Genomic DNA, 23,391 nt, shown 5'->3' on the forward strand with positions numbered 1-23,391 from the left:
GAATAACAGTGTTCTCCACTGCCCTGTAATTGAACTGTATTCTCCTTTAGTTTCACCTCTTCTGACTTCCTGAATTTCATATTCTCTGTGGCCCCTCCCGTTGATATTTTAAGAGGTTTCCATTCGCCTTCAACATCACAGAGTGAACTGCTGACACCCTAGAGGGATCCCCCCTCTTATGGGCCCTCAGTTGGATACACTCAAAACACATGATCTGTTATTTATCTAAGCCCATCCCTGGGTGAGGTGCCTGCAAGGAAGGTTCATAAAATTCACTTTATTATTTCTTCTTCTTTTTTTGTTGGAAATTAGTGGTAACAGTTTATATGACACAATTTGTTTCATAATTCAATTTCAAAACTTTCTTCTGAACTGACATGACAGAGGAGATGTTGGGAAAGTCATGAGGTTAGCCTACATTGAAAAGAATATTTTAAGTGTGTCATACATGTGGCAGCTTGAGGACTTAATAACTTTTTTTAGAGGTCATTTGAAAAACAGGATGAGATGGGAAAGTAAGAAAAGAGAAGGTAAGCATCTTTGCCCAGTTACGAAACTCTCGTGATGAAGAAAAGTCCTGCCATGAAAGCAAGGGCACTGTTGTGCAAAAGAATGTAAGGCCTCGCTCATTTGGGCTTTTCACACACATTTTTACATGCAGAGTCAACTCACACGTGGCTTGAGTTTTGACACAAGGTCAACTGTAAAAATATAAACTTATCTCCATCTCTGTTAAGCTTTTTCAGTGTACTGCAAACCCAGTGGCCTACCAAACCTGAGCTGGAAGCTGGAAAAAAACAATAGTGACATTATGAATACTAATAAGTTGTTTAGTATATATCTGTAATTACAGTGAAAATTTAACATTGGCTTAATCATATAATGTACTGTATATGAACAAGGTTAAGCATTGTCTGGTGCTGTCTTGCTGGAATAGCCTACATTACAATCTGTAGGTCTGCTTTCACCTGCAACATTGTATCTGCACTAGAGTTACAATGAGAGCCTCACATAGGCATTTCCACGGTACTGTTTATATTTGGTTTAGCATACCAGCATCCAGATTAACGACGAAACAACTAGTAGCTCAGTGTTCCACCAGGAAGGCACCAGGCCCCCGACATGGTGTTGTCTTCACGCCTACTGGCTGAAGAACCTGACTGCACTCCGTGAGTGTCTGGCAGTACAAATGAACCAGCTGCCAGTCGATGAGGGACACCCACAATGGCTAACCGGAGGCCGGACAGTCGACAAAGACCCTTTGAAGGTTCACCAACCAACTACCGGCTAATAACCTGCCTCAGTACCACATGGAAGCTCCTGTCAGGCATCATGGCGGCTAACATGGACCGGCACATACATGAGTGGGGCACAGAAAGGAATTGGCAAGTATACCAGAGGCACAAAACACCAGCTACTGGTAGACGGGGTGCATGTGTGTGGATATATTTATTTAGCTATTTGCTAAATGTATCAGTATTCTAATATATGTTCTAACGTAGCTGACAGAATCAGTCTATAAAGCCTCCAATCCTTCCTGTTATTCACATATCGTGTTCAGACAGAAGGAGCTGTTTTAAGGAGTGAGAAAAGGATAATGAGGTTCTGAGTGAAATCGGTGTTCCGCAATCAACTTAAAATATAACATTTCAAATAGTAAAAAACCAAAATCAGTAGCTTTAAAGAAGATATTGAGGGGTACCATGACAAAAAAAAATCAATGTATGTAAAACACTGCTGCAACAGCCAAATAGAGTTTGGTGGGCATTAATATGCCTGAGCTCCACACCAAAATCTATATATAGGAAAACACTCAACCAACAATACTGTTAACAGAGCTGTGCCACTATCACAGCCTTCAGAACAAGACTCAAGCCAGTATTTCCTGTAAAATCTGAATACAAATAACTGCTGTTTTCTACACTACATTTTCTTTCAATCCAATTTACTCTAATCCCAAGAGTATTAAGAGTAGGGATGGGTACCGGTGTCCGGTGCCATGATGGCACCGGTTCTGACATAAACGGTAGTAACCAGATCGAAAAGCAGTGCACATTTCGGTGCTTTATTTCGGTGCCTTTTTTTCCTGAGCTGTGATACACTTTAGATTCTAGCCAATCATTTTACGTTTCCGAGGATAGTAGGCGGGGCCAGGTACGTACGTTCTTTTAGAGCAGAGCTACAGATTAAAAATGTCCAAGGCGAAGCGGTCAAAAGTCTGGCTGTACTTCACAGCAAAAGATGCAAACTCAGCAGCCTGCAACAAGTGCTTTAAGCTGATACTGTGATACTGTCAAAGGAGGTAACACCAAGAATCCGATGAAACACCTGGCGACGCATAGCGGTTTTTTTTAAAAGCCCAGAAATGCGCCGTATTTGATAGCTTGCTGCGAGACCTCACACCGAGCGCATCTACTACCCCCAAAAACACGAAGAGGAGAGTCCTGGCCCCTAGCCCTGCCAGTGTAGCAGAAATGATGAGGATGATGATGCAGCAGCAGCCGCTCTTCTCTGCGTGAGTAGCTTCATGTTGTTCGAGTGTAATTTACGTTGAGTAGGCTAACCACGTTATTACATTAATGCATGTAAGGTGAACTAGCAAACACCATCATAGCTACATGCGGCTGTCTTCTTGTTTGATGGCAGATACTCCCTTCACCCTGGCCAAAAAGGCTAAAATGACCAAAGAAAAAGTGGAAAACAGTTAAACATGAGAGGTTTAGGACAAAGTTTGTGTTTTTTCCATTGTTTAAGCACTGCTTCCAGCCAAGAGTGATACCATATATGCCCCATAGCTGCAGAAAAGGCTAACATTGTTATCTTTTTACAAAAAACAGCTGAACATGAGAGGTTTATGGACCAATTTTGTGTTCTCCATTCTTTAAGCACCGGTTTGAGCACCGTTTGAGCACCGGCACCGTTTCAAAAGTACCAATTTGGCACCGGTATCGGATAAAACCTAAACGATACCCATCCCTAATTAAGAGTACTCACATTTTGCATACTATTTAGAAATGTTCGCGTTCCAAGAAAAGTATGACCATGACACACATATTCCTGGATCGTATAGATGAGTGGGAGCTGTGATGTGAACATGCAAAGACAACAATGTTCACCTGAACAATGGCAAACAAGTTCCCAGGAACAGCAGGCTGCAAAACCTGCATCCTGACCTGGCTCATTTCTATTCCTATCTTTAAAATGATTCACCATTTCAAGGCGTTCTGTGTTGCCCCTGTTGCTTTTCAGGCTGCATCGCCCATCAGACAGCACAAAACACCTCATCAGTTTTACAGATTCAACCACTCGGTTTCCTGTTTACCTAAGCCTGGTCCCATTCGTCATCTAATATATCTAATCATGTCTAGCGCTCGGTCCCATCATTCTCTGGTGGCCTTCCAGCAGAATGCAGACATATATTAATATGAGATGAAAATGTGTGCACAGTCAGACAGGATGAGGAGTGTACACTGGTCATCATGAGAGATGTGTAAACAGGAATTGAGAGACAAAGTTCCATGTAATCTCTGTGCTCCAGATGCCAAGTTCATACAAACTCACAAATAGCTTTTGGCTAGACACAAGGACTGTTATCGCTAACAAAATAAAACCGTTTTAGCCACCTCACACAGCCTGTGGCAAAGATCTCCACTGAGTCACATACACAGGACATTATGTGACTAAAACTGACCACGTGCATTTCACCTCAGTGGACGTGAGTTTAAGGCACACACACAAAAAAAAAACACACTAGATGTGCCTATGTGCACACACATACACGCACAGAAGCCCCCTTAATCTCTGATATTGGAGGGTTTAGGCTATAGAGCCAATATTTTTAGACTGTTTCTCACACTGACCCTACAGCCAAGTGTCATTTCACCCCCGCTGCAGTGCAGTGAGCAAAAATGAAGCTCTTAACACAATCAATGAATGACTAAGCGCACACTAATCACAATAACATTAGGTGCTAGAGAACAGTAAGAATAGCTATGGCCCCGCTCCTCTAGTGTGACACTTAATTAATCTGGTTTAATTTCTACTAATGGCTTCAGTTCAAACAAGGTGAAGAAGATTGAATTAAGTGTTAGAACTTATTAAATATTAGAATACAGTACATCCTAATAAACCCAATTAAGAATTAGAGGCCATTGTTTATACTGTAGAGCAGCGGTCCCCAACCCCCGGGCCTCGGACCGGTACCGGTCCGTGAGTCGTTTGGTACCGGGCCGCGAGAGTTGAGGCTCAGGTGTGAAATGTATGGTTTTCAGGGTTTTTATCGGTTTTCAGCGTTATTTTGTTATCGTTTTTATCGTTTTCCTGGGTCTTTTCATGTGTGTTATGAATACATTTTCTTTTTTTCGGTACCGGTACTAGTTTTATTTTGTTGTATTTATCCGCGACACCTTAAAGGCCGGTCCGTGAAAATATTGTCGGGCATAAACCAGTCCGTGGCGCAAAAAAGGTTGGGGACCGCTGCTGTAGAGGACAATTATCTTCTCCAAAAGAGAGGCAGCCCTATAACCTCTACCAGGAGGTCACGTCATTGAATTTCTCAGAATATGTCTAATGTCTACTTTTTATGCATTCACATTCAAACAGACGCAGTTAACCACTGTTCCAGTTACACTGGTTACACTTTTCCAGTTACACTGGAACAGTCATCGACTAGGATAAAGCGTCGGTGTTAATCTGCCACGGCAGAAGGCGGTGCAGTTGCACAGTCACTTGATATAGAGCTGCTGGTGCTCACTTTCCTAGCTGCAAAGCTGGAACTAGGAAATAGGCTGGACAGTAAGGGTGCGAAGCAGATCACCATTCCCGGGAAGCTATCTTCTTAAGTGTCCCTTCAAGGCACTACTTTACCTCTGTCAGCAGCCAATCAGATAAGACACTGTCTTTGGCTGTCACCTCTCATTGTTAGTGTCTGCAGATACATTTGCGCGGGCATGAAATGCAAAAAACAAGTTTCTTTCACGTCTCTTATACTGCTCCTCTCATCATTATCAACTTACCTGTATGACTAATCAACTTATTATTATTTTTAACAGAATGTCCAAAAAAAAAAATCAAACAACAACTTTTGTTTGCACTCCTTGAAGGTTGTTAAGTAAATCTTGCCTCTCAGAGTGACGGTGGCACTAACAGACCAGTACAAAACTATGGTCTTAAAGTAGCCCGATGCCTGTTTTAGGGTAATAAAAGAGTCAGTGAGTAAACAAAGGTCTGCTGGTGACTAGAGATGCTGCTATTCATGACAGCAGGGCGGAGGAGCTTAAAAATCTCTCTGCTCATTTCTCTGTGAGCACTGTTGCCCCAAAACTGTGTCCTTAAAACCATATAGCCTAGATAGAGCTACAGTATCAACACAGGTGCTTTATTAGGCCAAAATTCAACTGTGTGACTGCAGCTACACTCTGCCAATAACATCAGCTAGTTACGCAGATAATGACGAGTGCGAGAAACGACTTTAACTAGACACAGAACTAAGCTAGAGGTGTAAAGGTCAAAGCACACTGCCTGTAAAATATTATTGTTCTAGAGCTGCTGCACATATAAAGATCAGAATGATAGGCCACATGCAGAGCAAGCCAGGGAAAGTGTTTTAACAACGTGTTACAAGACAAAATCACCAAACTGATGCCAGCCCTTGTAAACCCGTGCGCTCTTCTGTGTTAGACAATTTTATATCCATTGGACAGTTTATATGATACGAGCAGTGTTTTTTCTTTTTTTTCTGCCATCAGTGGAATGTTTTTCAGTATCCCAACTGACACGCTGAGCAGACTTTGGAAAGAAACATACATTCAAAGTTTTATTTACAAGATTTAAAAAGGTTTCCACCTGTGCTATAGCTAAAGCACATACCCATAAAATCTAAATGAGCAGCATTAGCAGGTGAATAAATGTATTCCTTTTTAAGTAGGCATTTGTCTCCCTTTCTAACCAGCCTCTTGCTGGCCAAATTGGGTAATAAAAATCCGTGAAGCAGGCAAGGTGGAGACGGTACCATCTGTTCAGCTGCTACGTGAACTGGCACCTAAGACCTGGCCTGCCCGTAGAGCCTGAGAGATGCCTGTCTACAAGCCAGCAAGTGTTGACAGGCAGCAGGCAAACAGCCAGGAGAACCCTTCACATAAGTATGTGTGTGACTGTCTAGTCTTTTTTTTTTTTAATCTGTGACCTGTCAATTCAGTGCTGCTCACATCCATGTTACAAACACCTCTTTAATGTTCCAGTGGCAAATCTTTCTTCTATCAGTGAAGCCCACTGAAGCAGGTGATGGCCCTCTGATAAAGCAGAGGTGTAGATCCAAATGCTGCTACTGAAATAAAGCTCAATTTAAAATGCATCACAGAGAGAACTGCCATAAAAACTGCACAAGCAGCTTTATTTAGAGTCCAATAAGACTTTAATCCTTGCTTGATTGTTTTTACTTCTTTATTAACTTCTCCCCCGTTGTTGCTGCAGGAGGAAATCTTTGTGACATTCGAGACTCAAGACAAGAAATAATAATAGGATGTCTCAGACAAAGATATGTTTGTGGTTGCCGAGGTCTATATATATCTTCCAGAGGAGAGCAGATGTGGTGGGGAGATGAGGGAGGGTCTGTATTGTTCAAGCTGTCCGCAGTGGAAACTTTACTGTCGGTAGTGGAAGACCAAGTGATAACCCTGTGGAAAGGCCGGGAGTGATAAGGCAGTGCGGGGGGACCACACACACACAAAAGCAACACAAACAGGCACACATGGAAAACTGGCAAAGCCCCCGTGACCATTTTTTGAAACAAAGGAGAAATCTGCAGGGAGTGGTCACACTCCAGCTTAGTCCTTCACAGCTCAGAAACATCAGCACAGAGCTGCAGATGATCCTGCTTTCAGCTGTGTGACCACTATTAGTGTGATAAATGCTGCATCCTGTGTCACATCTAATGTTATTTCATTATTGCTTTAGGATTACTATTACTGTGTGAAAACCTCATGAAAAAGAAAAGCACGGGAATAAATAATATAACTAATGTAATGTCTGAATTCCACAGTGTGAATAACCTTTCTTAGACCTGAGATAGGTAACACTGCTGGGCTCATAAATCAGTTAAAGTAGTTCATCTGGCAGTAACATTTGACAGTAACATGTAGTGAAATAACAGATTAGTTTAGACTTTCTGTGTGGAGTTTGCATGCTCTCTTAACTGGTTATTCTAAATTTGTCATAGGTGTAAATGTGAATGTGGATGGTTGTCTCTCTCTCTGCATTAGCCCTGCCACAAACTGGGGACCTGCCCTGGTTGCACCCCACCTCTCACCCTGCGGCAGCTGGGACTGTCTCTTACCTTTAAGTTGCTAACTACTCTGTAAATACCCCATGATCCAATTATTTGCACCTTTCTGTACAAAAGGATTACTGATCAATACAAAAAAAAAAATCAGGATTCTGTATCAGTCACAGTGGCAACAGTGACTGCAATGCAAAGAAATCTAAAAAGAAGAGAAGACTTTGTTTTAAACATCCCTCTACATAAACAGCCATTAGACAGACAGAAAACTGATTATAACAGACTGTAATGCTGTTTGGAGATAAAAACAAAAACAAAAAACAACAATAACCAAATAATAATTAACAAATAGATGATCTAATAATCTATTAGTTTATCTATCAGTATTTTCTGGACAAAGAATGTCTGAGTTTTATATATCCAGTAATATTGTGACGTTCACTAATGTCAACAAATAATGCATGCAGGTCTACAGTAATTGAGGGTCTTCTTTTTTCCTGCAGAAGTGAGGCTGAGAGTGGGAGGACTAATGATGCAGTAATTAAAGCAGACGCCAAGCTCCCGACACCACAGCAGCTTTCCGAGGAGTAACGCTCAATGCCATCCTCCTCTGCAGCTGGCTCTCAATTTACATGTGAGGGAAGGAAATAACATGAAGGTTCTGGATGCAGCACGACAACTGACCAGGCAAAAACCACAAAAGCTATATATTTCATTGTGCCGTGTCTTCAAACGTCCAGAGTCAAATGATGCAAAGATAAACCTGTTTGAAAGATGAAATGTAAAAGAAGCTACGTCAGTAGAGATGGAGAGTAAGTAACGAGTGCATATTAGCGTCACTGTGTATTATTGTGCTATCAGTGTACTTCTTGTCTTGCCTTAAATGGGAAGCAGAGGATGTCAAGCAGCCAGATACTGATGTTCACTGGGAGGCAGTGTTCCATTATGGCCAAGCAAGTTGTTGAGGCAAACCAGACACAGTTGTGAGTGGCAGAAGATCCACTTTTAACCGACGCAATACTCTGACTCATGCATGAACAGGCATTTTCATTCAAATGTATGTGTGTGACCTAATCATAGCTGATATTTATAGAAAGCACAGCATACAGTAACAGCATCCAGGTGCTCTGCATTACAGTATGTCTCCAGAGCAGGAAATCCTTAAGAACTAAGAGTCTGGAGGAAGAGTACGGTCATAAGCATAGTTAGTACCAGGCCCCGCTTAATGACTTGAGCAGGCCAGACAAGTTTGTACTTGTACCATAGGAGAAAAAAAAACAATGGCCTTAACAGGGAAATATTCACCCACGAACTGTACATGGATCAGAGACAATGAGCTCTCCCATCAAAGGCTTTGGGTTAAATAAACAGCTGTCCTGCTGGGAATGTGCACTTGGTTGTATATGGGGGGAAAAGGATAAAGGGAAATGGTGAGTGGAGAGGTCTCTGTAGGGCATAGAGCGAGTGAGAAGAAGCACAACCCAGCTGGTGAGGCATGTAGACACAAGTGAGCAACTTGGGGTTCTGCATGTTCCTAAGGATACTTATGCATGCAAACTGCAGACTTGAGCAGCCAGGGATCAAACCACCAACGCTCGCCTGAGATTTTTAGCCGATGCATCTATGGTATCAAATTAAAAGTCCTACATTCTCTTGTTCTTGAGTTATCGTGTTCACAAAGCTGGGTGTCCACGCCACCCCGCCTGACAAAAGGTGCCGGCATTTCGGTAGGAGATACTCCAATCCACTGTCTTTTTCTGCAGTTTATGGCTACAGTTATGCTTTTGGCTCAGGATATCGGCTTTGAGCTGAGAAATAGTTCATGTGACAATACTCTGAGCTCACAGGAGCTGTGGTCGTCCAAAATGGGGAAGTCTGAATTCAGGTATTTATTCAATATAAAATAAACTCTGATTTTGATGATCATGCCCATGTGGCTTTCTGAAGGGGCCTTCTGTTTAAATATCCCTTCACCCAGGCAAGAGGGCTGTCTTTATATATACATATTGACAGTTTCCTCTAGTTTCCAGTCCTAACTTTATATTTATATCAAAAATACGAGATGGGGTATTGATCTCACCTATCTTGATGGCAAAGATGCCATCAAAAAAACAAAACAAAATGAGTAGATAAAGAAATCCTAATTTTAAAAAAACGTCAGCTAACTTCTAATAAAGTGAACTACAAATATCTTTCACATCACAACGTTTAACCTACTTTTTACTCATCAGTGTGTGCAGCAGCAACCTCCTTCAAACCAATTTTAGCAGCCGCAGCTTCACAGTTTGGTTATCACCATCATCGTCACGACAGGCAACAGTCATTCACTGCTTGACGTTTTATTGCAGGCCGACTGACTATCCTGCTGTGGCTTATAAAGAGTCAACACATTCAACTGACCTTTGAAATCATTTAAACAACACACGATACAGGCCTTAATTTTGCAGCTTGCTGCAGTTAAATTACAAGATGAGGCAAGGACATAATTGTCTTTGAAGACATTAGAAGTTGTAATGACAAAAACAGAGTTCAATTAACATAATTTTTGTTTAAAAAATGAAAATCAAAATGAAGTACTACTAACCCTAACATATAATCAGACAGGGTATGTAAAAAAAAAAAGAATCCACTGCAAAGCTTTTCTGTGACCAACACACAATTTTCATGCATCCCATTTCTAAACCTAACCCTACAGCTTCTGGTGATGTGGGGCAGGGCAGGGGAGGACAGACTAAACTCCAGGTCCTGCCTTTCAGCCTTTACCACAGCTCTTTTATTCAAGACGCTTGGCTTCTGTGGTGACAAAAGAGGTATGAACACTTCTGTAATCATTCAGTTTGTATGTCTCCCTCAGCAGACGCGACAGCCTAGAGAAAACGCAGCAGGGAAGAGAAACACGTGAGCATGTGTTGCTGTGAGTGTTTGACTATAACAAACAGTAAGTGTAAAAGTTTCATGTGAGTGAAGTGGATGTGGATCATAGATAAAAGCATAAGTGGACAGAAGGCCTGCTGTTGCTAAGCAAGCTCTTTAAAACACACTCTTTGGGTTTACAAGATGAAAGTCAGCCAAATTCCTTTGATAAACACCACTGACGCGAGCTAAAATACTGAACATAAACTGCACGCACAACTCCAGGTATAAACACCAACATGTTCACAGCAAGCTGTTGGAAACATAAACCTCTTACAGCAAACTCTGCTACATTTTTAGTGCACAAATACAAATGTTGAGAAAATCCTGGCTCTGGGTTTATGTTTATCGAGTGTAGAAGATCCCAGTTTGCTACACAATGCGCACGGTCGGCGAGTCAGCAAGGAGCTGTGAACTTTCCGACCACATCAACAGAAAAAAGAAACCGTTCACGTGGTGCATGGACAGAATCCCCTGTGTGCAACACCTTTATCAACTTACAGACAGCAGGTGAGAAAGAGGTTCCACTGAAACCCACGTGTGCTGATGTTAAAAGTTTGATGTCTAATATCACATGCAAAACAAGGAGATGCTCAACATCTATGAGCTTTCTAAGAAATCATCATATTGGTACTTTATGTATTATATACAGTACTGTGCAAAAGTCTTGTGTCCCCCTCACTGCCAGACCTCCAGGCTTTCTGAGTCTTTCAGTTTTGCTTTGAATATTGGTTGCTTTTATCAGAAGAATGTTTTCTTAGTGTCTTTGTTTTTTATGCCACTTAACACTGGCCTATGAATAATTCAAATATAAAAAAGACACCTAATTTAAGGGAAGAACCAGTGTGTCCATATGCATAAAAGACAACTTTAGGCGCTTTCTACTTTCTAGTAACAAAACTAGAAAGTGTCACTATTACTATTTACTATTTGCTTCCATTTCTTTATCTGAAATTATGAAAAATGCCAAAGAATAACACAGTTTGACAGGCATAAAATAGTATTTTTCTACCAACAATTGATTCCCAGAGAGTTTGTAGCCAAAAACTTGGCACGTCTCAGCATGATGTACAGTGTGTCCTTGAAATACTTGAGGAAACTGGACAAGTGGAGGACAACAAAAGGAATGTGGGATCTAGAAACTATCTACAGCAGATGAGCAGTATGTTATGTCCTTAAAAAATAGAAAGAAGTTTGCATGCAGTACCTTCACAGTTTGATCCCCCATGCAATTCAATGTGAAAAGCACCTAACTGGCAGCAGCTTGATTTTTTCAGACAATAACTCCAAACACATTGCCAATGTAGTAAAAGGATACAAAAACATACAATGGAACACTATCAGCCATCGACTGGCCTCCCCAGAGCCTGGACCTCAACATTATTGAAGCAATCTGGGATCATCTTGACAAAGAATGGGAAAAATAACTAATAATCTTAATAATCTGCACAAGTTTCAATAATCTGCTGCACCTATTTCCCACTTGTCTAACACAGCGTACAGAAATACGAGGTGGCAGATGACTTTCGCACAACACCTTACTTGGACTGCATTTCCTACTCTCATTTGTTGGCCTTCTTGCACGCCAGCACTGGCCTTGTCAAAATGATGCAAACACGTTTTCATTAACTCCACAGAAAACATCAAAACAGACTACTTTTTTTATCCATTTTTTGTAGTCAAGCTCTTATTAAAGGTGTCAGTTAGTTCACAGTTGTCAGGCCCTGTGATTTAGCATTCAAACTTCAATCTGCACAAGGACAATTCATCTTCTTTGTGTTGCTTCTCAGAGACAGCTATCTCAAAGTCTGAACAAATAAAGCCAAAGCTGCTGTATCTGCATCACAAGTTGTCAATAAAGGAATGTGAGATGTTCTTTCAATTGGATAAACGCACTATTAAGGTTGACGCTGAACAGAATATCATACCGCAGATTAGCAACTAACTTTACCACTTTACCATGCAACATTATACAAAACCTGCAATCAGTGCCAGCTTTTAGTATCTCTATTATTGGGCAACGACCTTCACTTACAGGAAGAAAGAAAGAAACCTCAGAGTTACTATCTAAATATGCAACGTATATCCTCTGATACAATATCTCGACAGGCAGACAAGTCTGGACACGGAGCTGCTTTGGAAAATGAACTAATGCTACAACAAATTTTTTCCATCACTGATCATTCTGTTTTGTCTATTAAGCGAGCAGTAGTTGTAGTAATAGTTAGTAGTAGTTATAAAATGCCTTCTGTCATCTAACCCACAGTTTAACACGCCAACTCAGCTAAAAACCAAACTATTTATCAAACTACTTTTGCAGAAAAATGTCAATATGTGCAGAAGAAGCACATCTGGACACTTTATGTGGGACATGACCCAGCTTACCAACCCTCTAACCCAGCTTGCTAAAAGAACCCGGTTATCTCACCATGTAAATATCATAAACTAGTTAGCTAATATGAACCTCTCTAAATTTGGTTTACTTTTTACCTTGTGCTTAATATAAACCTGTTGGCTCAGGTCAGCAAAAATAAGACTTGCACAGCGACTTGATAGAAATTTTGCACTAAATCGAAAGTCTCCTGTTCTTGGGATCTGACATTATTGATCTTTTTTCCTCCCATTGCACATAACCTACTGTAATCCTGAGTGGAGTTTCATGAGCCATCACTCTTGTATCTTCTGGGAATCTTATGAATGAGTCTTTAGACTCATCAAGGGGCTGGGTGGGGAGCTGTCCCCTCACTTGCTTTCCCAGCTGGGATAATTATGTTTCTTGGAGTAAACCCAAACTTCCTTTGCACCGCATCAACACTCCCACTCTTATCCCTTATCTGGGCCCAGTGGGACCTGGCCATTCTTTGTCCGGGTCTTTTCACAAAACCATTATCAAATCCTCCTGAGTAGGGTCAATGACCTCAAGGAGCAAAAAAAGTGGCCATCTCAAGCCACTGTAAAATCCCTGTCTCCTGGCATGTGTTACCGAGAGCCTGTATCTGGATTCATATATATGGCTGTGACTGTGAGTGCATCCTTTCCCCCAAGAGAACCCCAATATAAACTCTACTGTCTAGTTTGCCTGTTGTTCAGGCAAACTAGGTGGAAACAGCATGTTCCCCACATGAGCAACACGATCATATGTACTTTTACTGATTTGGGCCTGAACTGACTTGCCTGCTCAGGTACCCAAACCTGGTATTAAACAGCAAAAAGAAGACTTTATTATCTGAAAACTAAAAATAAGCACTATCTAGCTTATTATTTAGCTGAAGAAGTAAATTCAATATGACACAGTCAGAATTTCATCTGAACTTTCATACAGAGTTTGGGGCAGATTTACTGACTAGCTGGTTTATTTAATTGTTCAAAACTGTTGCTTTAGACGCATTAATTTCTGTCATATGTGGTTATAGTGTTTAGGGTTTTTATTAAACAGGCAAAGCTTCAAATAATGACATCTGCATATGGCCAAGAACTCCCTGTGATCCAAAACTCAGGCTTCAGGCTGGTTTCTGGGAGTTTTTTCTACTGTTTAAGCCGCATGACATCAGCAGCAGCGAATCTCCCAAATATGGTCATCTTTGTCTCAAACCTCTTTCTAAAAGCAGAGAAGGCACCCGAAATAAAACTGAAGACTGCAATGCTACTAATAAGATATTTTACTTTCACCACATTTAAGACTTTTCAGGGGATCAGTGGAAATTCCACAACACCCCTACCCCCCCAAAAACCACACCAAACTGGTTTTAATTAAATCTTGTGGTTTCCAAAAATATATTCAAACAAAGCACCAAAAATAAAAGAAACCGTTAAAACTGTGCATCAAAGAATAACACACACAAAAAAAAAAATCAGATCACAACTCCCTTATTGTTCCCACTGTAACAGTGATAGGTTGAAACAAGGCGGTGAGACTGGCAAACATTCCATCTTGGCATTGACTGGCTGTGCAAAGGAAACCAAAATGAGCATATCGTTTATTAGCGCTCATACCAGAAATTCACACGCGCCTCAGCTGATCTGATAACGTGCGGACAGCGACAGGTTCGCTGGCATCAGAATGGGTGTCCACATCTTACTTCCCTGTTCCAAACTTGTGGAATACATTGCTCTTTCTAGCAAAAAAAAAACAAATGCCAGATTCCTGAAATTCCATCCGTACCTTCTTAACTCAGTAGCAACCTGTCCAGAGTCCAATCCAGGCCTATTAAACCACAAAAGCAGCCCAATCCACTTAAAGAGCCTTAGTTTTTCTTGCCTTAGCATAAAAAACAAATACACTGATTTTCACTAGCAGGTGAGACGTCAGCTGAGTAAGCGAGCACACAGTGCTGAAAGAATGTGGCCATATGTTGCTCAGACCACCTCTTAATGTGGTCCGAGTGATCAGACCTCAACAGGTCAGGCTGGAGAGTTTGCAGGAGGCAAACGTGCATGTCTGATATACCTTTTCAGTCTGTGGTGCAGCAACTTTTTCCACTTCTGAAATGAGGCTTTAATGCAAATATTGCGTAAAATTTCACAACATGCAAAACACTCATTTATTGCATTGAGGTTTTCTGCTGATACCAGGCTCACGAAACCCTTATACATTGTCAGTACCACCAAAGAGTAATTTGCAACAAAAGCATCTGCTTTTGCACCTCCCAAAAAAGTATGTTTCTTATAGTAGCACTGAAAAGAAGAAATTGCACTCTCATCGTAAAGTTTTAACAACAACAACAATGGATGCTCTATAACTAATATTAAGATGCACATTTACCAATGACTGGTGCTATAAGAGAAATGTGGTACTTGAAAGTCTGGGCTGCTGTTCCCTTTTGGTGCCATCTTTCAGCCTTCCTTCCAACATCTTTTCCTTTTTGAAATTCTAATTCCACGTTATGACAGGATGGAGCAGGGTTAGCGCAGGGAGAACACCAAAATAGCATCATCTGATCTTTCTTTCATAAACCTTTCCACTCCTGCAGCAACACACTGGGACAGACTTTGGCAGCGGAAGAAACGCGAAAAAATAAAGCAGTCAGCTTAAGTATTTAGTCACAGTCCTGGGCCGTTGAGCTCCTCGGTAAAACACGGGTTACACCAAAAAGGATCCGATATTAAGAAGAAAACCCCCCATCCTACATCGTTAGTTTCCTCCTCTTCCATCTCTTATCAACACTGCATCACGTCTGGGATCACACATTCGCACTACTATTGCCAACACTATAAATACACACCATGAACGCACAACTACATTATTCAGTTTGGGAATTCACTAGCATCTGCCATGTGACTGGCAGCTATATTTAGCTTCCAGGGTCTATGTGGGCTGCAGCAAAATCATCGCTTGTTCAGAAGGAAAAATGCATTTTTAACCACTTTGCTTCTCACCTCTAATGAGACGCAGAGGTTGCATGGGGTAACAACAAAAAATACTTCCTCACCACACCAGACATTTGATGTAATAGTTACTGAAAATACTGGCAGCTAGCCTCTTGGTTTGAGGCAGGTGCTTTTTTTTTCCTGCTCTGTTCCATTTTTAGTGGTGTAAATATGCCAGCTCAGTGGGATCCAAGCTGTGAAAGCCTGAGCTAATGAGCTGTCTGTCAGTGGACAGGACAGATACAGAGAGAAACAAGAGACGAGATGGAAAAGAAGTTGGAAGACAGAACCCACAAAAGGGGACATTCATAGTAATTTATTGCTTCACCATATGGTTATATTGGCTGAGTAAACAAAAGATGTATATGTCATCAAAAACAGAGCGGATTTCAACTGAATGAAAACTACAGTAAGATGAGCCAATAGTAGTAGTAGTAAAGTACAGTAACAACTCTGCCCTACATGTAAGGTAGCTGAAAAATGGGCATCTGTTTGTCAGATTTTAATCATTTAGCGTAATCACAGGGAGCTCTCCAAGGACAAATCTTCAGAAGTCATGATATGATCTCTCAGTTACTATTACTTTCAGTTTAAACCAGAGATTAAATACTGGATAAGGACACTCAAGTCACACCTACATTGTTTCCTCCGAACCGTAACGGAAACCTTTTCATTCTCTCACTTTTTTAAGCAGCACGATTACACACCATGTCAACACAGAAGGCGTGGCAGGAGGAGCGCGTTAGCTGAGCAGCAGCCTCGGAGCCCCAGTCAGTGTCTACACAGGAGGCGATCGGGCTCCCTGTTGAGCTGTAGGTCAAATTGAAACATCCAAAGCAACAAAGATTACAGAAAGACAGCCCTGTTCAGCTAATGTCCAAATATTATATTAGGACATAATATTGGATTTTTTCACTAAAACACTGATAAAAGTGGACTGCTGCTGTTATTTCTTTTTAGGAAAGACAAACTTAACTATTCTTTATTGAGAGGCAGGCTTGACCCTGAAACTGCATGCTCATTGGCTAACGACTAGTGATGCCATTGAGTGTGCAGTTTTGTACTGCAGACAATCCTCCATCTTGAAACACGTTGAGTTGTCCACCAAATGGGAAATGATACGACCACCCCGACCTCCCCAAATGGTTGCCAGTGGTTCCTGGAGGTTTCTGGCTGTTGGGTGCAAAGACGTTGCTGCTCCAATAGCCTCCTAAAGACCTCCACAGCTGCCTGTAATTTATAATGTTAGCCCAGAAGTAGATTAAATTTTTAAAAGTGTGACGCAAACCGTAAATTCATATAGATTGTCTTCAAAGTTAAAGCTGTTTGTGCCTATATTGTGGTTGTGAAAATTGCTCAACAACTGCATTTTTGTGATATTATGTAGCACTCTTCATGTCTAATGCATATTTGGGCAGAACTACTGAAATAGAAGCTCAAACCATGTTTTATACTGGCTTACTTACCCAAGCGTAGCATTTATTTTGGTTTATCAAATGGCCAAAAATAAAGGGAAAAAAATTCAGTGCTTAACCCATTTAATCCCAAATTTTTCCCTGCAAAATAAGTGCATGTATTTTATTCCTTAGACTTCCCCTACACATAATTTGTTTTAATGTCATAAGGGGTTAAAATGGCAACAATTGGGATCGATCATGTCTACACGTGCAGTTATCCTCCAAAAGTATATTCTGAGCCAGAAAAAAAACCCTGAGTTATGTTCTGGAAATAGTTTGCTGCTGTTATTCTTTCTTTTACCCAACAGGGAGTAAAAGTCTGCCCTCTGAAAAAATTAAAAACCAGGGCTGTGAGAGGTCACAGTAGAGCTGGGCGATATGAGATTTTTTCATATCACGATATGTTTTTTTCGTTTCAGGCGATAACGATATCTATCACGATATAAGCCAAATAACTATATTTGTAAGATTTAAATGTGCCGTTGCTCACAAGTAAAATGTGAAATAATCAGCAGCTTGTTTTGATTTAAATATTTATTTCCCATAATAAGTTGAACAGAGTAGATGTAATTAAGGAACATGAGACTTTTTCAGATAAATAAAGGCAAATATTGCAAACTACACAAAAGGCAGCCGCTAAAGCGTTTAAGTTTCAAAATAGAACAAACAAAACAGACTAAATTGTCAATTCCACTTAGAAACAAAATATTAATTGTAAAAATAAATCTTAGTTTGTTTTACAGAATAACAGAGAAAACTGACTAACTTTTGTCAATATCAAATAAACTGAGAACTAAAAGGAAATTCTCAATCTCTCCTTGTTGTATAGCTGAGCTTTTCAAACAGTTTTAACAGTTACTTTAGTCTGACAAAAGCCGAATGACGAATTAGCGCTTCCAGTCAGAGACTGAGGCTACGTCCACACGTACACGGGTATTTTTGAAAACAGAGATTTTCCGTTTTCGTTTTAAAAAATAATCCCGTCCACACGTAAAGGCAGAAATGAAGAAAAACGCTGCTATGAACATGCCAAAGCAGCAGGTGGCGCTAGATTCCTAACCGTGCAGAAATGTTGGCCAATCAGAAGTCTAGAAGCCTCGGTGGGAAAACGTAAACAAAGCTGGGGCATAGAAGCAGAACAGAGTCGTGTGTGTGGAGGGACACTAACTGTGTGTATATGTAAGCATTTAAACACTGCAGAGAGTAGAATTAATAGTAACAGTATTGTAGAAATTCATTTCACCGAAACAATAACGTGGCGCACAGTGTGACGCATGCACCAGTTTATTGTATTTCCAGACTTGCTTTCGGCACAATTTACAGTGCACGCTACTCTGTTTTTTGTCAGACTTGAAATAGCCGAAATACCTTCACACTACGGAACTTCTATGGCTCTTCCGTTCAACAATCTCTCCGGCATTGGAACCATCATCTGTTTTCTCTTCGGTCACGCTCGGTTGATTTTTCTAGTCGGCACACTCATTTCCTCCATTACGCGCTGGCTCCATTACCCGCTGGCTGCTTCCCAAACAAACACACGTGCGGCTTGGCACTTGTGCTGTACGTAACAAGTCACGCGACGTGACGCTGCGGCTGTGATTGGTTCGGCTCTGCGCTACTTAGTTTGGATTGGCTGACCTTTTTTTTATTTTTTTTTATTTTTTATTTTAAGAGGACAAGAGCGGCGAGGTCTATCGCGATAGCTTAATTTCTCTATCGAGTAAAAGTTATATCGCGATACATATCGTTATCGTTCTATCGCCCAGCTCTAGGTCACAGCGGGATAATTTGATGGCAACAAAGTCTGGCCAGCACAGTGTCCCCCTTTAACAGACAGAGACTAAACACTCCAGGGTTTTCTGAACATGATTACCCAATGATAATTGAGCTCAGCTCCGGCACTTAACTAATTCTAACCAATCATCAACCCTTTCAGACACAATGGCACCTATTTCTAAGGTGCAAAGAGAAAAGCATAAAGTGTGAATTGGTCCAAACTAGTGCAGCTACAGCATCTTCTACAGTTTGACTTGTTCCACCTGAATTAGAAAACCAATTACCAATTAGTTCATTTATTTTCCCCCTTTATCCTGTCTTCACCAAGCTTACACTTCAGTGGGATCATTAATCTCCATCTGTGCTTAATTATGCAAAACAGGGTGGCTCAGGAATCCAGCAGGACCCATGGGACACCTACTGTGTTTTCACACTGTGGCTTCAGGAAGGGAAGAGTTTATAAAAACCTAGCCCGGAGAGAACAGGTCCCGTATACGGTAATGATAGCTTCCTTTTCTGGTAGTAGTTTAATATGCTCAAGTTCAACATGTATCAATATATGGTTGAGATAAATTAAGAAAATTTGTTACACAGGAAGCCAGCATTTGAGCTGCAGTGGCAGAAACCTCAATACGGCTCTTTACTTTACTGCTTTACGATGCTAATGAAAAAAATACCTGACTGAAACAGACACGGGACAGGGATCAGCACGGGACTGAATGGACATAAATAATAAGAAGAAAGACTTCAGAGTCCTGTTGTATGTGGTGCTGGGGTCAATTCACAACAAAAGTCAAAGGGCAAACAGACCACGGGGGGAGGGATGCTTCCTTAGAGCCACAAAAGCGAGCGTGTGAGAAAACAAAAGACAGATGAAGGGTAAACCTTGATGGTCGTTTTAAACACAGGACAAACCAGTGTTTGCTCCCATAATTGGATTCACTGAGCATGGTTCACAAGGCCGACAGCGAATGGCTTGAGCTCGAGGACGATTCTGTAATGCTTATCAAACAATAACTGATAACTACAGTTATCGCATCAGCTTAATTACACACCGAGGCTGACCAAGAAAACACTGGTTTTAATCGCATGGACCACGAGAATGGGTTTAAACTGCGAGACCCAAATGAATACTGTTAGATGCTTTGAAAAAAAGCCAAACACTTTTAAGTTCCTGTTCGATGTAAAATGTCAAGATCAAAATGATTCAAATTCATTTGAAGTCTTGGCAATGGGACTGCGGCTGTAGGCAGGTGTTTCGAGCTGTTTTCACACATGCACTGCAGACAGCACAGAGGTGCACACAAGGACTGAAATATTACCTGCAGTCGGAGTGGATCATAGTAGATATTCAGCCTGCCGGCTCCCCAAGTAAAAAATGTGAAGTCACATTGTACCAATATGCGAATAATACAGGTACAGCAAATAGTACAGCATTCACCGCTAGCGAGCGGGCTATAGCACTGCATCCTGCACCCCTACTCGGGCAACTTCCTCGCCTAAACCGCACAGAGCATTTCCAGTACTGCGAGCATGGCTGAAGTGGACCGTTTCCTTCTGTGATGCATGTGAGAAAGACTGCACTGGCCAAAAGTTGATGTCTGAAAATGACTGATGACCATATAACATAATGTTAGCAGCATTACAGCAACACCGGTTTGTTTACAATAAAAATTAGGCTTATAGCAGGTACTGCTTTATACTGTTTTTTGTGTTTCTATTATTTAGCCCCACTTTTTTCTCGCGCGAACTGCCTGTAAGTGTCAGAAACCATTTTTCTAGTTCAGGACATGATTTCCCTCCTTTTCTTAAAAATATGTGTATGTCTATATATATGTGCCCGTCAAGCCCTTTTGAACCATCACATGTGATTGGGCCATAGGAACAAACTGATCTGAATCGATGACAGAATATAAATTTTTAGGTGTGTTTGTCTTTATGTACAAGAACATAAAACATTGAGGTTTCTAGGGTGCACATTTGTCTTAACGGCAATAATAACAATATAACAGTAATAATAACGATAATGATGATAATAGTAACTACACATATATGGGTTTTTGCCTTGATCATCTCCACTGTGCACTAGACAGAAAGACTAATAAAATAATGTGACATAGGCTTCCTTCCATATGGTTCCCCACAGGCGTAATAGGACGTGATCTAACAGCTGCCATCAGCTCACCTTACTGAGCAAATCTTGTCAACTATCCACGGTCATCTAGTTCTTATTTTTAAGCCTTTCACCTATAATTTTAGTCTACCAAAAGAAAAGAAAAACAATCAGCGTATCAACCAATACTTGCAGATTAGCTCTACGTGCTAAAATCACACCACAACTGCATGTTACATCTGTTAGTGATGGGTTTATATTTGTAATGTTTGCAACATTACAGTAGCAGTGCAAGGTCGAAAAAGAATATCTGCCATTTCAAGACAAGACTCAGTTAGATGATATCGTACTATACATGCATATTCTGAAGGCCTGACACAGTTTATATTGCATCTTGGCGAATTAGTGTCAGGCTGCATTTCCTAGCGCGCAATTTAAAACAGACTAAAAGTGGAAACGGTATTAAAAGCAGTTAACAAAGACTTCATTCAGCCCACATATTCATCATAAGGATGCAAACACATCAGAGACTAGATTGCCTTATGCATGACCTGCACACCCACTCAAAGCAGGAAACATGGATATTACATTTCAATTCAGAGTTTAGTAAGGAAAAAAAGCCAGAAAAATAGCACAGGACACCCAAAGCTTGGTGCTTGTGAGTGGTGGCAGGCTATTTATAGGCTTACTCCAGTCAGAGAGATAACTCTTTCCTTATGTTGTGGATCGGCACTTCACAAGAGTGAGAGAAGAAGAAGAGGGGGTACTCAGTGCTGACACAACACTGAAAGTGACAGAAAAGTGTTTGCCCCTCAACTTGGTGCCAGCAGGTACCAGACTACTTTCGTAGACCAAGTGAAAGATAATTACATAATAATGACAAAACAGATGTCATTCAACAACTTCAACTGGCACGCCTAATAAGGCCTGACACACCTATTTTAGACATAAGACGTCTCTGCTGTCTTGACATGTGCATGTGGCACTGTCAAGAGTGGATATCTGAATGCTGCCTGCTCTCCTAACATCTCTGTTATTCATAACACTGGCTGCAGGACACATTTGACATGAATGGAGAAAAGGAGCAAAACATCAGTTGCTGCTGCACTTGTTTTTTTAAAAGCTGAATAACGACTATTTTATACACTCTGTATCACATCAACTAAAAAATAATAATAAAAAATACAGTTCTGATACAGACAGGATGCATGTTTGGTTTTTACTGACTGTGATGCACACAGACTGCTTCACATCAGCCTAGAGGGTGAGTCTTCAAATAGTAAACAGCTACTGCATCCCTGATTAGCTCAAGTTACAGTCAGTGGCAATACTACAGTAATAACAAGCTATGGGTTATCTTCCCGCCGCCGTGCATACACAGCAGGCAAGAAACCAACCCAAGAAACATGAGAGAAAAAGTGGGTCACTGCATATGTTGAACACGTAACCCGTAAAGACAGACGGGTGTACGGTGTGTTTTTAAGGTTGTCAGAGGGCCCCCGGTATAACGGTACAGTAGCTGTTTAAGCTACCGCACGCGACTTGACACATACACGAGTCGTGACCAGCTTTGATATTATTTAGCATGATAAAAGACACGGAGTTGACCGTGTGGCGGGAGAAATAACGAAGCTAGAACTAAGCATTGGCGTGAAGAGACAGCATTGACAGACTGTGTTTATCAATGGGGAAACTCACATCCTCGAACAGGGATCCAACGTTGGCTGTCACCAGCAGTATTCCTGTGCCTTGCGCTGCTGTCAGCTTCCCTGCCATAATTCTCTCTCTCTTATTTCTCTCTCTCTCTCTCAGGTGGGTTGTGGACTTGTATAGCGGACTTTAAAGGTAAGAACCTTTAAAAAACAACAACAACAACAACGTGAAGAAGAGGCCCGTGAATGTCTCACGAAACTGGTTAAAACACTGCGAATTTGCGACTGGAGCCCGGGTTGAGGTTGCTTGGCTGGAGCATATTTTTCAGCAGTGGCCGTACATCTACTAGGAGTTGCTTTGCAGTAGAAGGTCCGTTGGTGGTGGTGGCGGCGGTGGCGGTTTAGCGTGCTGTTTCTCGCGCTACTTTTTCACGTTCAGAGCCATCGTAAAAGTTTCGGTTTTAATCCACGGCGAGTGCAGGAGGGCTCTGGTTCATTCCAGCGACGAGTGTTTCCCTGGCTTTTGTGCAGTGTAAAAGTCTCCCTCCTAAGGCAGGACGCTTTGCCAGGACCATTGCCTTCACTGTTTAGAGAGGATAGGCTGGAGTCCTTCAGTGCTCTGACGTCACCTTACCAATGAAAACACGGCGCGTTTTAAAGGGCCAGCGCACAGAAAACACTACCGCTCTGCCTTCTAACGTCACTGCACCCATTATCGGACTAAACTGGTCTATCTCTGAGCGACTGTTTGTCTTTCTGACTTTGTCCTGATATGCTTTTTGTATAATTTACTGCAATTTAGAAAAACTCCCTTTTTGTTTTGTTTCTTTTTTTAAC

At 41.2% G+C, this 23,391-nt stretch overlaps 1 protein-coding gene across 4 annotated transcripts in view; it reads right to left on the minus strand.

The window, feature by feature from the left end:
* The window catches only part of inpp5a (inositol polyphosphate-5-phosphatase A), a 157,970-nt gene extending 134,784 nt beyond the window's left edge, over positions 1-23,186 (minus strand). For 3 of the 4 annotated variants that reach the window (XM_085478372.1, XM_085478374.1, XM_085478375.1), the window contains exon 1: positions 22,601-23,186. In XM_085478372.1, the coding sequence (XP_085334498.1) occupies positions 22,601-22,678 (78 nt within the window). In that variant the 5' untranslated portion in view covers positions 22,679-23,186. The remainder of the gene's footprint in view (positions 1-22,600) is intronic. The other variant, XM_085478373.1, reaches the window with a different exon arrangement.
* Positions 23,187-23,391: the final 205 nt, after the last annotated feature.

Source organism: Copadichromis virginalis, linkage group LG13 (genome assembly GCF_057382275.1).
Source record: "Copadichromis virginalis isolate Kocher_CV1m ecotype Utaka linkage group LG13, C_Virginalis_male_GT1.1, whole genome shotgun sequence".
Taxonomy (NCBI): domain Eukaryota; kingdom Metazoa; phylum Chordata; class Actinopteri; order Cichliformes; family Cichlidae; genus Copadichromis; species Copadichromis virginalis.